A 13,970-nucleotide genomic window follows, 5' to 3' on the forward strand; every position below is an offset into this window, starting at 1 on the left:
AGCTGCACCAACCACCTTCACTTGCTTGGGAGGGAAAAACGATTTATTCCCACACCCTTTTATGCAGAGAAACCCCTTGGCCCCACTCGGTAGGGGAGCTGGAAGTCATTGCCCTGCAGGAGCCAGCAGAAGTGACAATGTCCCCGTGCCTCCCCTCAGCCCATCTCTGAGGTCAGGTGCAGGTTTAGGGACACGGGTTTGCCTGGGAGCAGCCAAGGTCCTGCTCAAGGGTGCTAGCTCCTGCCCACCCTGTTCAGCATCAGAGCTGGCACTTACCCCTCTGGTTCAGCAGCATCCCTTATCGGATGATACTCATGAACTAACAAAAGGGTGAAGATTTCTGCCAGCGACCTGATTTAAGTAACAAAAAAAACCAACAACAACAACAACAAAAAAAAAAAAAAAAAAAAAATCACACTCTATGTCAAATCTTTGTTATTGTCCAGCCAGGGACAGGAACCCAAACCCCACCAATGTCACCAAGCAAGCTGGTGTCAAATGCAGGAATAAAAGAGAAAAAGCCTGGCTGGGCTCTCCTCAGATCAGTAAAACACAAAGCCACTTCAGTAGAGGGTACAATTTTCCACACAAAGCCTTCCCCTCGCGCCAGCCCCGCTCAGCCCAGCCAAGACGGAGAGCAGGGGACCCACAGCGCGCCGGCTCGCTGGCACGGGGACACATGCCTCCTGCCAAACTGGATTTGGACATTTTCACAGAGACTTTGTGCTCCAGAGCCAAGATGCAACAACACCATAAATCCACCAGCTCTTGGGAAAACAAGCTGCGGTTGATGTGGGAGGAGAAAGCACGCAGAAGGCAGCTGCATATCTAAAGCATCCCCAGGTTGTGGGGACCCCAAACCCTTCCCTGGGATACATCAGCGTAACCGGAGACAAAACCCGGGCTCAAAACCCAACTGCCTCATGCTACGGAAAATGATTGAACCCACGTCTGTGTCCTCACGCTGATGGGAAACCCTCGAAACATGCCAGGCAGCAGGATTTATAACTACACCATGCTCCAACACCACTCCCAGGGCTTGACGGGTCTCTATCACTGATGCCTGGGCACCAGCATCTCCTTTCAGGCAGGGATTTGATACACGTGCCCAGTCTGGGCTCTCCCAAATGCTGCGGTGCCAAAAGTCCTTCCCCCCCCAGACCGCGGGGCCAGCACTGCCCCAGCTCAACCCACACAGCTTCAGAGCCACGCAGGAGCTTTTTTTCTGCAAATACAGAATAAACAGGACGACGATCTTTGTCCTCAACAGCAACTGGTCCTGCTGGAGCCCATGGTGAGGGGGAGAGTCCCTGCACATCCAAGTCTGGTATCACACCGCTGTGTTAAAATTAAAGCCCTCATCTCGTCCACTGCAAGCAGCAATGTCTCGTCACATTCCTGCGTGATCACCGAGATGAGAATGGGAGCTTCAAGGGAAACAGCCATGTTAACAGCATGCAGACCAGAAAACCCAAGCTGCTTACAAGTGAAGGAGATCCCTGGCAGGGATCGGGAAAGAAAAGTGGAAGGTGAGAGACTGGCAGGACACTTTCCCTGCCAAACTTCCTAGCTTGACTTCATTAACGCGCCAACGACAAGAACTAGCCTCAGTAGACCCATGTAAATTACTGATGCCGTTTTAAGCAGCACTGAAAGGGAATATTCAATACCACACCTGCCTGGTGCAGTTTAAAGAGCATGCCTTTATGATTTTCTGCTTCACCTGGGACAGTGGAAATCAAACTGCAAGCCAGTAAGAGGAATAGTCACGTGAGGCTGCAGGGAAGGAGGACTGCAAGTGTTTATGTAGTGTTTATGATGTCTGAGAGCACAGCACCTCCAGCATAACACTAAGATAACAGAGAACATCTTAAAAAAAAAAAATGTCTTATTTAAGAATATCAAGACTTAAGAGAAAAGCCAGAATTCCACATCAGATGCCCAAGCAAGTGAATCCTTGTCTCCATGGAAACACATCACCTCAGAGGCTTTCGCATACAAAACCCTCTATTATCCGCGATTTCCAGAAAGGGAACTGAGGCAGAGAGAAGCTAAATGCTCAGACATCCGAGCAGAGGTACCGGGCTGGAAGAAGCTGAGCTCCTCTGTGCTGCAGCGACCAGCCACGCAGGTCCCCTTCACCCAACATGACACTTGTGCCATCAGACGTGGTCACCTCGAGCCGTGCCAAAAGGGAATTTTGCTTTGCAGTCGGGATGCTCCCAGAACACGCCGGCAGCTCTCCCAGCACACCCCAGTTCAGGGCAGGGCAAGATGACCATGTGCTCAAGACTTACACCGGCTCCCCCAGATCAGATGGCTTATCAGCGGTGAAGGCAGCGCCGAGCCACGGCTTTCCGGATCGCAGACTAACGCTGCATCCCGGACCATCCTCCTCGAGGTCGCCTGGACATCCCTGTCTCACATCCTCCTCCTGGCTCAGCAGTGGTAGAGAAGTTTTCAATTAATTCTGGTTTTATTTTGCAAGCTCCCCGAAGACAAGCAGGCAAATGGTTACCAACAGGAGAGAGAACCATCCATTACACCCTGTTTCACCAGCGATCCTGGTTTCGGAGAGCACCATGCACACTCCCTGGAACCCAGACAATTATCAGGCATCCTGAGCTAAGCACCAAAACAGCAAGATTTGAAGCGACTACCTGCCGGAAAAGGAAGGAAAAGGAGGTTTGCTGGCTCTGACAGAGCACAGAGGAAGTTTAATTAAACCCAGCAGCCCAGATTTCAGAGCGCAGATAAAGAAGAAGTTAAGTTCTGTCTCCATCCCAGCACTCTGAGAAACAGCCCATCCGTATCTGCAAGAGATCTACATCAAAGACACAGTGTTTTAAACAGAAATCCCTCAGAGCAAGAGTAGTAGCCCACAATCAGAGCAACGTCGCTGTCTGAAGAAACACTTCTTAAAGGGAAGAAGAAAGAGAAAACAGTACAAATAGGTTTCAAAATGAGCTGCTCCACATCCTGCTTTTTCCCCCCTACACAAAGCCAGCCTGCCTAATGGGGGGATACGCCAGCCCCTTGTCAGACACAAGACAGAGGGCTATGGGCACATCTGGAGCAAACCAAGCAAAAAGAAAGACGAAAGTTCTGACCTCTGGTGCTTTTGCCACATCACTGACACCCAAACACTCAACCACCAAGCAAGGACCTGCTCCCAGTCAGCCCAGCGGCCCTAGAAGCCACTGTGGCACAATCAACCTGTGGATGTCTGGCATCTTCCTCCAAAAGAGCCAGTCCTGGCCATGCAGCATCAGGGCAGGGCTGCAGTGACCCGAGGTAACACAGGCAGCTCACCCCAACCAGCACCTGCTTTGGCAGCTGAAGTCCATAAACATGACCTAGAAACCTTCACAAATTGCAGCTCATGGGTGGTTTATGTGGCAGCACCTTCCGCCAGCAGGACCCCGTCATCCCAGTTTCCGCACTGACGTTCCCCTCCAGACTCTGCAACAACCCCAGAAAAAAAAAAAATTCCCCTTTCCTGTTCCGAGCACAACAAATTGAAAGAAGCTGGGGGAAAACCAAACATTTGCAGGACTTCTGCTTCACCAGCCGAGCCACACCTCTGCGGCACAGGGATGACTCAGTGCTCCTGGCAGGGTGACGCGGTGGCCACGGGAAAGACGGCACCGCACCATGCCGGGGCAGCACCGGAGCCAGCCCTCGGCCGGGGCAAACACCCCACCATGCCCCAGTACCTCCCCAGCTGCGGGAGAGCCATGCCAGCTGCTTCGGGAGACAGCGATGCCACAACAAGGGGACAGCCCAGCCCACGCTGTCCCCAGCAGCATCTACCCCACACCACAGAAGTGGCTCCGGCTTGGCTTGCAGGGATGAGGGTGTGTCTTCCGCAGAAAAACAGCTCAGAAATCAAACCACAGAGGAAAGCTCCAGAACTGGCAATTCCTAACACAAGTGATTCATTTATAAATGATGGCCCAAGAAACCTGCTACAACAGACGAGTTGAATTATTTACATCAGTAGCAGGTCGCAGGCATGTTCCAGGAAAGCTTGCTAGGGAGCAAACCAAGCTTTGTAGCATTTCATGTCACCCACCACGGCAGGCTCTTGCTCAGTGCAGCTGGGTTTGCTTCAGGCATTGGGAACAGCAAAAGAGAAGCTCTTCAGAGCTGCAAACAGTCAAATTGCACCTTGATTAGCGGTGTTGCAGCATCTGGGGGCGCACAGGGAGGAAGGAGCCCCACTCCACGCACAGTCTCGGCATGAGCGGCATTACTGCATGCTGCAGGACAGATCACCCGAGCTGCCGGGCTCGTGGTTCACCCTGAAACCTGGCAGCATCGCCCACGCTCCAAGTGCCAGCTATACAGCCAGGACACAGCAAGCAGGACCCGGCAGAGCCCTGCACCCCAGCACACCCGCCCTGGGAAGATGCGCCTTCCACCCAGAGCACATCCCCCAGCTCTCAGGCACACTCCAGCACCTGAAGGAAAACAAAGTGATTTAACGAGTCTGAATGAGCCTCCACCTGCTCCCCATCACCCCAGCAGCTGGGCAGCCAGAGAAGGTTTACATTCACAAGCCCCAACACAATTTCAAGACACACAGTTTTGTGTCTTCCTTCAAGAAGGATGCAATAAGCCCCACATTGAGTGCGCACCCTTGATGTAGAGCTGCAGTGTCTTTATTCCCCCTTCTCCCAAGCGCTTAAAGCACCCACGCTCTGCAGGAGAGCGAGAAGCACAAAGCAAGCTATGCACATTAGCCTCCAAGACAAGAACTCTCCTGCCCATCTTCATTGCACAAGTGCTCCAGGAGGAGTGATTCAGAAGCCCAAGGAAATGAGAAGAGTTTAACTCAAGAGAGCCAAATCCAGCCTGGGCAGCTCAACATCCTCATGACCCCCCTCGTGCCACCTCCACCCTCACTGAAGAGGCACCGAGACACAACAAGACACGACCTGCCCCACACTGTGCTCTTCCCTGCCCCACCTGCACCTCAGGCAATTATCCAAGAAACACTAACAAGAGCAGGCAACCAAACGAAGTGTGGTGGGTCTTCAGAGGTGTCAGCAGGAGAACAGAGGCAGAGACAAGGAGTAGAAGGATGCTGTACTTACCCCTGCGGCAAAGCCTAAGCTCCCATCTAGGATCCGCCTCTGCAAAAAAAACCAAACACAAAACACACCATTTACTCCAGGCAGAAGCAGCGGAGTGCAACCACGCCACAAACTGCACAGAGCAGGGAAGCCAGCTGCACCGCTGCCACGCTGAGGTAACTTTCTTCTCCCCATTTCTGCAACCCAAGTGATTTCTGTGCTTCTCGCACAGAGGTGCCCACCATCCTGGGGTGATGGCACCCCACCATCGCCAAGAGCCTACAGTGCATCCTGGCTCCTTCAACCCACCCACACCGCCCGGACTGGGCTCAGCCCAACCAGTGCCCATGCCAAAGGATGCGGAAAGGCAAACCAGAAACTCTTCTGCCCATCTGTGCACGCTGCCCTGCATTTCAACCCCTTGAAGATTTCGTTTCCTCTAATAACAGGCTGCTATAAACAAAGCCATTGCTCTTCCAGTAACCCAGCATGTATCCTACCCACTTCACTCCCAGTGCAGTTTTTCTTCTTTAGCACATCACCCTCCCCCAGGAAGAAAACCAACATGCTACTGCAAAGGGACTCTCACTTTGCAACAAACTCCTGAATAAATCATCACAAGAGAGAGGCATAAATAATAAATCCATCCAGGCAATTTTGAACACAACAGCAAGGGGGGCCTCTAATTTTGGAATACAAGATGACTTAAAGATCAGCACTTTGCTTGTTCTGAGCACGGGCTGACCCGAATCCTGCACTGGAGACGTGGCAGCAAAACCAGGTTACAGGAGGAGAACCTGCTGTTCCAAACACAGAACCCTGCCTGCGGCTCTGACCCATCTCCCAAATGCCGTGAGCTGCGCTACAGCACATACCACAGCCCGGGGTCAGGAATTTGATTTCCTTCTCCTCTTCTGTGTTGACACGCAGGGGAGAAATGAGCTGGATTTTTCCTCCTCCTGCCCCAGGACCTCCCAGGGCCAACATCAAGTCCCTCACGCTTAGGACCAGGTAGCCAAACCCACCCACTAGCATAGCGCAGCCCTCCATCGCGGACCCCGTTTCTCTCCCCGGGGTGGAGGACGTGGTCCCAGCACCCACCTGCCCACTGGAAAACACAAACACCAGCGCCGAGCCAGCCGCCGTCAGCCCCCAGGTGAGGAAGGTTCCCAGCACCGACTGGATCACCGGCCCGTATCCTGGGATCATGCTGACCTAGGAGAGACGAGGTGCATCAGAAGAAGTGCCTGGCGTTTCGAGACAAAGAATAACCCCCAAATTCCTCCCTGGTTAAGGGGTGAGCACCCCAAACCCCTCCTCACCAAAGGGGACAGAGTGAGCTTAACCATCCTCCCTGCACCACCTCTCTAAGCTTCTCTCTTTGCCCTTAAGTACGCCTTTGGGATATAATCCGAGCTCAGAGGAGCAGGAGGGCCCAAGGAGGGACGGGATGCACCACATCCCATCTGGTGCACAACCCCACGCTGATTTTGGGCTCAGCCCCCCCCCGAGCCAGCACCAGGGCAGAGAAACACAAAGAAACGGTGCTTAAACCTCGCCGAGCAGGGGACGCTTCGTCCCGCGTCCCCGGGCGGTTCCCAAGCACACGCATCACGTCCCACTTCTTGGTGGCACTTATTTGTGCCGAAAACCAATTTTTACTCGCGCGAACGCCCTCGCAGCACCCGGCTCGAGGGTACCCCGGGACCAAAGGAAAAGGGGAACTAGTCCTGGGGATGGGGCACCAAAACACGGCTCAGGGCCGTGCCCGAGGGGCTGCTGAGGACCGGGGGAGGGTTATGTGAGCACACCGGGGCAGGGCCCAGGGAGCAGCACTGCTGAGAAAATACACGCATGTGTATAAATATAGACGCATGGATATATAAAAATACGCGTGCATTTATACATTTAGATGTAAATGCATAAAAATACACACGCTATTGCCTTCTTCCCCCCTCGAAGGCCCTCCCGGGCCCCCCGGCCTTACCCCAGAGCCACTGCCAAACCCTGCGGGGTGGGTGCCCGAGCCAGACCCCCCCACCCCAGCTACGTGATCCCAGGGAAAAGGAGACCCCCGTCGTGCAACCCGCGCTCCCCCAGCACCCCGAGCCCCCCCGGGTCCCCAAGGAGGGGGAACCCCCCCCCCCAAAACAACCCTTACTGCAGGCACCTCGGCCCTGAGTGCCGGCACCCTGCATCCCCGGGCCCTACAGCCACCAAGCCGGGCCCAGAGCTCCTGCAGCACCCGAACCCGGGGGTCCCCAGCCCGTAGCCCCCCCCCCCGGACCCGGGCCCCGTCCCCGCTCACCGCCCGGCGCTCCCCGCCGCGGACCCCGCCACCACTTCCTGGTGCCGGCACACGTGTCGTGGCCGCCGCTCCGCCCACCACCGCGCTCGCCGCCAATAGGAGCGCGGCGGGGGCGGGCCGCCCGCGGGCTCTGCGTTTTGGGGAGGGCGAGGCGGCGGGAGAGCGAGGCGGGCGGGCGCGGCTGTCATTGTCACGCCCCCCCCCCCCCCCCCCCGGGTACGGAGCAGCCCCCCCCCCGCAGCAGGGTGACCCCCCAGGCTGGGCTGTTTAAAGGGCAGCTCCTGGTCTTTGGGTTGAGGTGCCCTGAGAGCGACCCGCCCTGCCCGCCCGCCTTACCTTTGCGAGCGTGTCGCCGGCACCGCCGGCGGCGAGCTGTGGCTGTGCGGCGCGATCAATCAGCCGCGCTCATTAACGGCCGCAGCCTGCGCCTTCGCGGCCAAGCACCTAACAGGAGCAAACCAACCCCACCGCCACCGCTGCCGTCCATCCCCGCCACGGCCTTCGGACCCCGTCCTCTCCCACCCGTTGGCGTCCCCTCAAAGCACCGTCACGGGGCGGGGGGGGGGGGGGGGGGCACACGGTGGCCAAGCCCGCGGCCCCCGACGGGCTGGCGGCAGAAGCGGCTCCGGCGCGGAATCCTCCTCGGCGGCTCGGCCGCCTTGGCGGGAGGGAGAGGGGCTTACGGCCACGGGGCAGCCTCGGGGCTCGCCGGTGGCTCCTGCTTGGGGTGGCAGAGGGACGCAGCCGGCTCTTTTGCAACGTAACCCTTCTTTATTAGAGCGTTTGTCTTCTAGCAGCCTTTGATCAGCCTCCCCTGCCGCCGCCGGGAAAGGTCAAGGCCGTTTGAAGCCTCCCAGACGTAGGATTTAATCAATCTCCCCCCGTCATTGCCTCGCGTCCTTCATTAGCTCCCGTAACGAGGCAGATGCGGCGCAAGGTGCCAGCTGGGAGGGACGCGGGGACGGAGCGAACAGAGCTCCCCCCCGCCGCCCTGGGGTTCCCCGGCCAGCCGTGACGGAGGTACCGGCGGGGCTGGGGACAGCCGGTGAGCCGGCGGGGCTGGCCGTGGGGACACCGGTGACACGGAAGCCTGGCCCGCGTGCTGCCACGGTCTGGGGGCAGCTGGCGGGGGTGTCCGTGCCCGGGGATGTGTGGGCAGCCCCGGGGAACGGAGACGGTCGTGGTGGCAACGAGGCTCCGTGAGGAAGCATCAGCAAGATCGACTCGCGTCTCCCCTTCCCCGGTGTCGTTTCTGCGTGCAGGGACGCGTCCGCGTCACCTTCCCCGGGATAACGGGGCTGCCGCTCCTCCTCCCGCCTGCCTGCGCGCTCCTCTCCATCCTCCGCAGCTCAGCTCCGGTGAGGGACGGGGACAGGGTCCAGTCCGGCCCCTTCCCCACGCCAGGCAGAGAGGGGCCGTTACCCCTCCTGCTGCACCCCGGTGCAGAGCCAGGGAGGGCTGGCAGCTCCCGCGTGGCCCCTGCCTGTAACAGCACCGGGAAGGATGAGACCCGCGGCCACAACCACGCATTACCTGGAGTCCCTAAAATGCCTTTTAAACAACAAAAGGGGCACAAATTCTTGTGCAAACTCTCTTATTAAGGTGCGTGAGACCCTGCAAGGAGCAGCATCGCAGTCCCGGCTCTGGGGAGCCCTGAGGCTGCCGGGCAGCCAGGACTCAAATCCCTTTGTTTTTTTGCAATAAAACTCCTTAGCTATGTCTGGGGTAGCTGTGGCAGGCAGAAGGTGCAGAGAGACACATCCCAGCGCAGCCATGACCACCGGCACCGCAGGCTGAGGCAGGTTTGGAGGTGCCCCAGACGTGCCGTTCGCCCGGCACAGCAAGCGGGGTCCCTGTGTTCCTGCCCCGTGTCCCTTTTGCGCAGGCTGGGCTCACGGCCGGGCTCTTGCCCAACGCAAATCCGTCCGTACCAAGCTGGGGCGGTGGACGGAGCCAGCCTGGACCCGCACCAAGGCGGCTGCCGAGTCGAGGGAACGAGGACATCGAGAGACATCCCAGAGGACAGGGCACGGGAGCCGCACAGCACCGCAGGCAGGGCCAGGCAGGGGCACGCCATCTCCATCCCACGAGCTAATGTCACCTATTAGTCATAGGGCACAAAGCGACAGCTTTACGCTTCTCCGCTGGCTTTAGGCTCGCCGTGAGAGGCACGATGGACCCGGTGCAAGGCTGGGCGAGCGCAGAGTGCTGCCAGCACTGAACTACGACCCGCGGCTGCTTTGAACAGGAGGGGATGGATGCGAGTACCAGCGGATCGGCGCGTGCTGTAACTAACCCTGGCATTTCAAGCTGGCGCAGGAAGCCTGACTGCCAAACGCGGAGTGCTGTTAAGTCCCGATTTAATGCGCACGACCCTCCAACAAGCCAGGCACAGCAGGGAGAGGCACGGGCAGGAGCAGAGATTTCAGTCTGTGGTTGCCAAAGGCTCATTAGCTTCAGGGGTTTAGCGATATGATTCACAGGGAACGTGTGCGGCAGGTTTCACTGCAGTCCAGCCCCGGTACCCTCGACAGAGATCAATAAACTAATTATAGAGGCAAATAACAGCAGGGTGGGAATGGGAGAGGCGGGAGAGGAAGGAAGGACCTGTCTGCAGGGAGGTCTGGCAAGAGCAAGAGGCAGCCCCCAGGGAAGGAGCCGAATTCGGAGGGTGCGGGTCTCCCCCGGGAGAGCCTCCGACCCGCCGGGGCTGCAGAGAAGCCTGCGTCCCGTGGGGTCTGGATGCTGTGGGGCATGGGGGGATGCTACTGCCTGCCTTGGCCGCAGGTGAAGGTGCCAGCACCTCTCCCTCCCCATCAATCACCGCTGCAGACGCTGCCCGATTAGATCACATTGTCTGGCAGCAACCAGCCTGGTTCTGCCCTGCCTCAGGGGTATGGGGAGACGGTCCAGGCCTGTTTGTCCAGCTAATTAGCAGAAAGCAAAGCCTCCCCCCATTCCAGGCATCCCTGTAATTAAGCCAGGCAGCCTCCAGCCAGGTGTCAGCAGAGCCACCAAAGCCGCTCGTGGCTGTTGGGCTGGAGATGGGAAGGGAAAGGGCAAGGAAAGGTGATTGCCACCCAAAACGCCCACGGAAGGGGAAACACCACAGTCATCTCTGCCTGTGCTGGCCCTGTCCCTACAGCCGCGGGAGACAGCGGGGTCCCTCCGAGGGCAGCGTGCCGGGGAGGAGCAGCGGGCTTGGGCATGGCTGCCCCGTGCACGGAGGCAGAGTTGCTCGGGGCTGGCTCGCCGCTCTGCGAAGGCGATGATGAGCCCCGGGGCTCCTCGACGGCTGCGTGGCATCACTTCGCTCCCTGCAAACGTCCTTCCCACCACGCCATGGGACACTGCAGCTGGGCATCCAGAGGAAAGGAGATGAGAGGAAGCTTTAACCCCCAGGGACCTGTTCCCCCAGCACAAACAGAGTCCAGAGCGATGACCCAGCATTTTTGCCATCAGTCATTAACAGAGATAACGGGAGAGACCAGCAGAAGGGCTGGGATACTCCTGAGGACAGCAATGGACAGGGCTCAGACAGGCAGGGCATGCGCGGGGACCCCATGGCACCCACTTGGGACCTGAAAGTGGGTGACTGGCCCCACGCACCCCCATCTCTCCCCCAGCAGTGCGGCATGGCTGCAGGTGAGTGGGGCGCAGGAGGAGCAAGCTGAGGGGCGAGCTGCGCTCAGGAGCAAATCCTTCCCTTCCCGAATGCTGGGGAACAGCAGCTGCCTCCCAGTTCCCCCAGTTCCCCTCTGCCATCTCACGGAGCAGACCAGAGAGCCCCACCGGTCCAACACAGCCTCCTTCGTTCCTGCAAAATGCTGGAGATCTCGCTGCCTCCCTTCCACGTATCGGGGAGAAAGGCCAGCTCACCCTACCCCTCCGTTGGCAACCAAACCCCCAGCTCCTTACAACACTGATTTCCAGGACAGGGGTCGAAAGCGCTGTTTTCCACAGGGAGTCTTGCAGAACAGCTGGGAATGGATGGCAGGAAACTTGGAAGGACTTTAAAAACTGCTTTGTGGTCACGTAATCCTCATGCCCCTCTCCCATGGGTTATATCGGCCATCGAAGCCGTGTGGGAAGAGGCCGTGCATTTCTCCTACATCCAGCCCTGCCAGTAAATTGCTTTTCAGCAGAGTGGATGCTTCCCAGGCTAAAGGACAAAGAGGAGTTTATCTGCCAGCACCAAACCAGCTGCTGGGGTACAATGTCTCTCCGAACCAGGGACCACCCAGAGATACAGATCAGACTCCACACTGGGCTTTAATTCAACCCTAAATCTAAGCAGAATAAAAAAATATCTTCAAAAGGCTCAAGCACGGCTTCCCGATTCAGCTAACTGCTGCTACACTCCTCGCTGGACGGCTATCAGCTCAGATCAGCCCCTTAATACACACCTGCCCATCGTTTCATTAGTTTGGGGTTTTTTTTAATGAAGATCAGATCTGGTTTTAGACAAACAATCTTGCTGGCTGAATTCACACAGCTCCCTGGCCCCTGCATCCAACACCAGCCTCCCACGGAGGTGAAAGCGAAGGGCAGAAGGCGGCTGAAGCCCTGATGCTCGGCAGGCAGCCCCGCAGCCGGCGGTTGGCACGCTGGGATCCCCGCGCTCACCCTGTCCCGGCTGCCTGCCACTCCAGCCCGCCGGCACAGCGGGAAAACGATGCTCAGCACCACGCTGGGTGCTGGGAGAAACCGCTGCGAGCCCAGGCTGAGGGCTAGTCTCGGTGCCGGGGCGAGGGGGACCCCAGTACACCGACCTGCTACGAGCAAGGCTTGCCGACCGCAGGGGCTGAACGCCGAGGGACCCCAGGGAGGGATGTGGCAGCATCACCTATTCAGGGGAGAAATTCAGGGAGGCAGCGCTGGAAATGTGCACAGCAAAGCTTTATACTGCCCTTCTGACTGCCGATGTGGCTTTGAGGGAAGGGCACGGTCAGGGCATCCCTCCTGGGCACAGGAACCAGCCAAGAGAGGATAAAACAACTGTAAAAATGTCACAAGGCATCAAAACCCTCTCCTGTGCGACACCGGTGTGCCGCATTCCTTCCTCCCCGCTGTCGGGGAACATCTCTGCTCTGCCTGCACCTCTGCCTTTGTTTCCAGCAGGCAGAGCATGGTGGCTGTCCCTGGGTCCCTGTGCAGGCAACCTGCCCGGAGCAGCATCCCAGGGAGCTGCCCTCAGGGCTTGCACAGGTGACACGCGATGGGATACACGAACCCCAGGAGGCAGCACTCCGCGGAGACCCGATCCCTCGTCCACAACAGCCAAACCATCTTCTTCCCTATCTTCCCTCCTCACACACTTTTACTGATTAATTTCCACATCATTTATTTCGGGAGAAGCTTTTTCCAGCCTCATAAAGATTTATGAGGATGATCATGATTCTCACTCGTGCTCCAGGACCCTGTGTCTTCAGATCCACCTTGGGAAGTGGATGGCTAAGTGCAAATGAGAACCTCCCAGCCCCTCTTGTCGCAATCAGCAGCCTCACTCTGGGCTCTTTGTTCCAAGTCACTCTTAATTTCCTGCTTTCTATTGTCTCCTTGATAAGTGATGGAAGGGGCGGGGGGCGGGGGGGGGAGAGGAATAGCTATTATTTAATTGCTTTCAAGATCTCAAACAAACTAGAGCAGAGGTTATCTCCCCCAAACCTCTCTTTTTTGGTCTTCCTCCTCCAGTCGTCGTTACTGGGTAACAGCAGAGGGAGAGGCTGTGGCACTAGCCACCTGTACTGTGCAAGTCCCCAGAGACCCCAAAGCTGTGGGTAATCACCACATCACCTTCCCACCTCTCCCAGGCTGTGCCAAGCCAGCAAGGACCTGCCTTACCCTGCCTTGCCTTTGGTGGCAAGCAGTGAAATCCTGGGGCCAAGGTACTCCCAGCTTCCCAGGAGACTTTGGGGCTCTCAGACACCTCATGGGGGTGTCCAGCTGGGGACACAGCGTGGCCATTGTGCTGCCATTGCCCTGCCTTGTCCCTCCCCTCTGGTGGCCCTGGAGACATCAGAAGCTGAGCCCTTTGCACCAACGCTGGAACCAAAACATGGAGAATCAGCTTCTGCAGCAGGAGCCAGGCAGCAAAGGCCAAGGCAGTGAGAGGAAGATGAAGGAGCTGAGGGCCGCGTGGGGTCCTGTGGGGTCCCTTCTGCTGGAAGCTCCGTGGAGCCAGGCAGGTCCCGCCACACTGTGGGGTGGAGTGGGGTCCCTGCACCCACGCTGCCAGCTGCACAGCACCTCCAGCACATGCCCCTGGAACCCTCTCTGAGCCCCTGGTTTTGGGAATCCTTCATCGTACACCAACAGCCTCTGTGAGCAGGAGAGTCTCTGCTCCCAGGCGCAAAGCCTGGGAACGCACGGCCGGCCGGACCTCTAGGAGCAGCACCCAGAGCCGCAGGCAGCCGAGGTGCCCTGCTTGGCTCCCTGGGTGCTGGCAAGGGCGGTGGGCGCAGCAGGGCAGGAGGCAGGGTGGGCACTGCAGGGTGAGCGCAGCAGGACGGGCAAAGCAAGGCAGGGTGGGCAGAGCAGGGTGGGCAGAGAAGAGTGGGTAGAGGAGGGCAGAGCAGGGTAGA

General features: G+C 58.0%; 1 protein-coding gene across 4 annotated transcripts in view; it reads right to left on the bottom strand.

Annotated features, from left to right (window-relative positions):
• The window catches only part of SLC39A11 (solute carrier family 39 member 11), a 97,648-nt gene extending 90,193 nt beyond the window's left edge, over positions 1-7,455 (bottom strand). The window contains exons 1-3 of one of the 4 annotated variants that reach the window (XM_030015012.2): positions 7,373-7,455; positions 6,180-6,293; positions 5,100-5,138 (exon numbers count right to left, since the gene is read on the bottom strand). In XM_030015012.2, the coding sequence (XP_029870872.1) occupies positions 5,100-5,138; positions 6,180-6,287 (147 nt within the window). In that variant the 5' untranslated portion in view covers positions 6,288-6,293; positions 7,373-7,455. The other 3 variants (XM_030015011.2, XM_030015013.2, XM_041123735.1) reach the window with 3 other exon arrangements.
• Positions 7,456-13,970: the final 6,515 nt, after the last annotated feature.

The sequence above is a fragment of the Aquila chrysaetos genome, chromosome 5 (genome assembly GCF_900496995.4).
Source record: "Aquila chrysaetos chrysaetos chromosome 5, bAquChr1.4, whole genome shotgun sequence".
NCBI lineage: Eukaryota > Metazoa > Chordata > Aves > Accipitriformes > Accipitridae > Aquila > Aquila chrysaetos.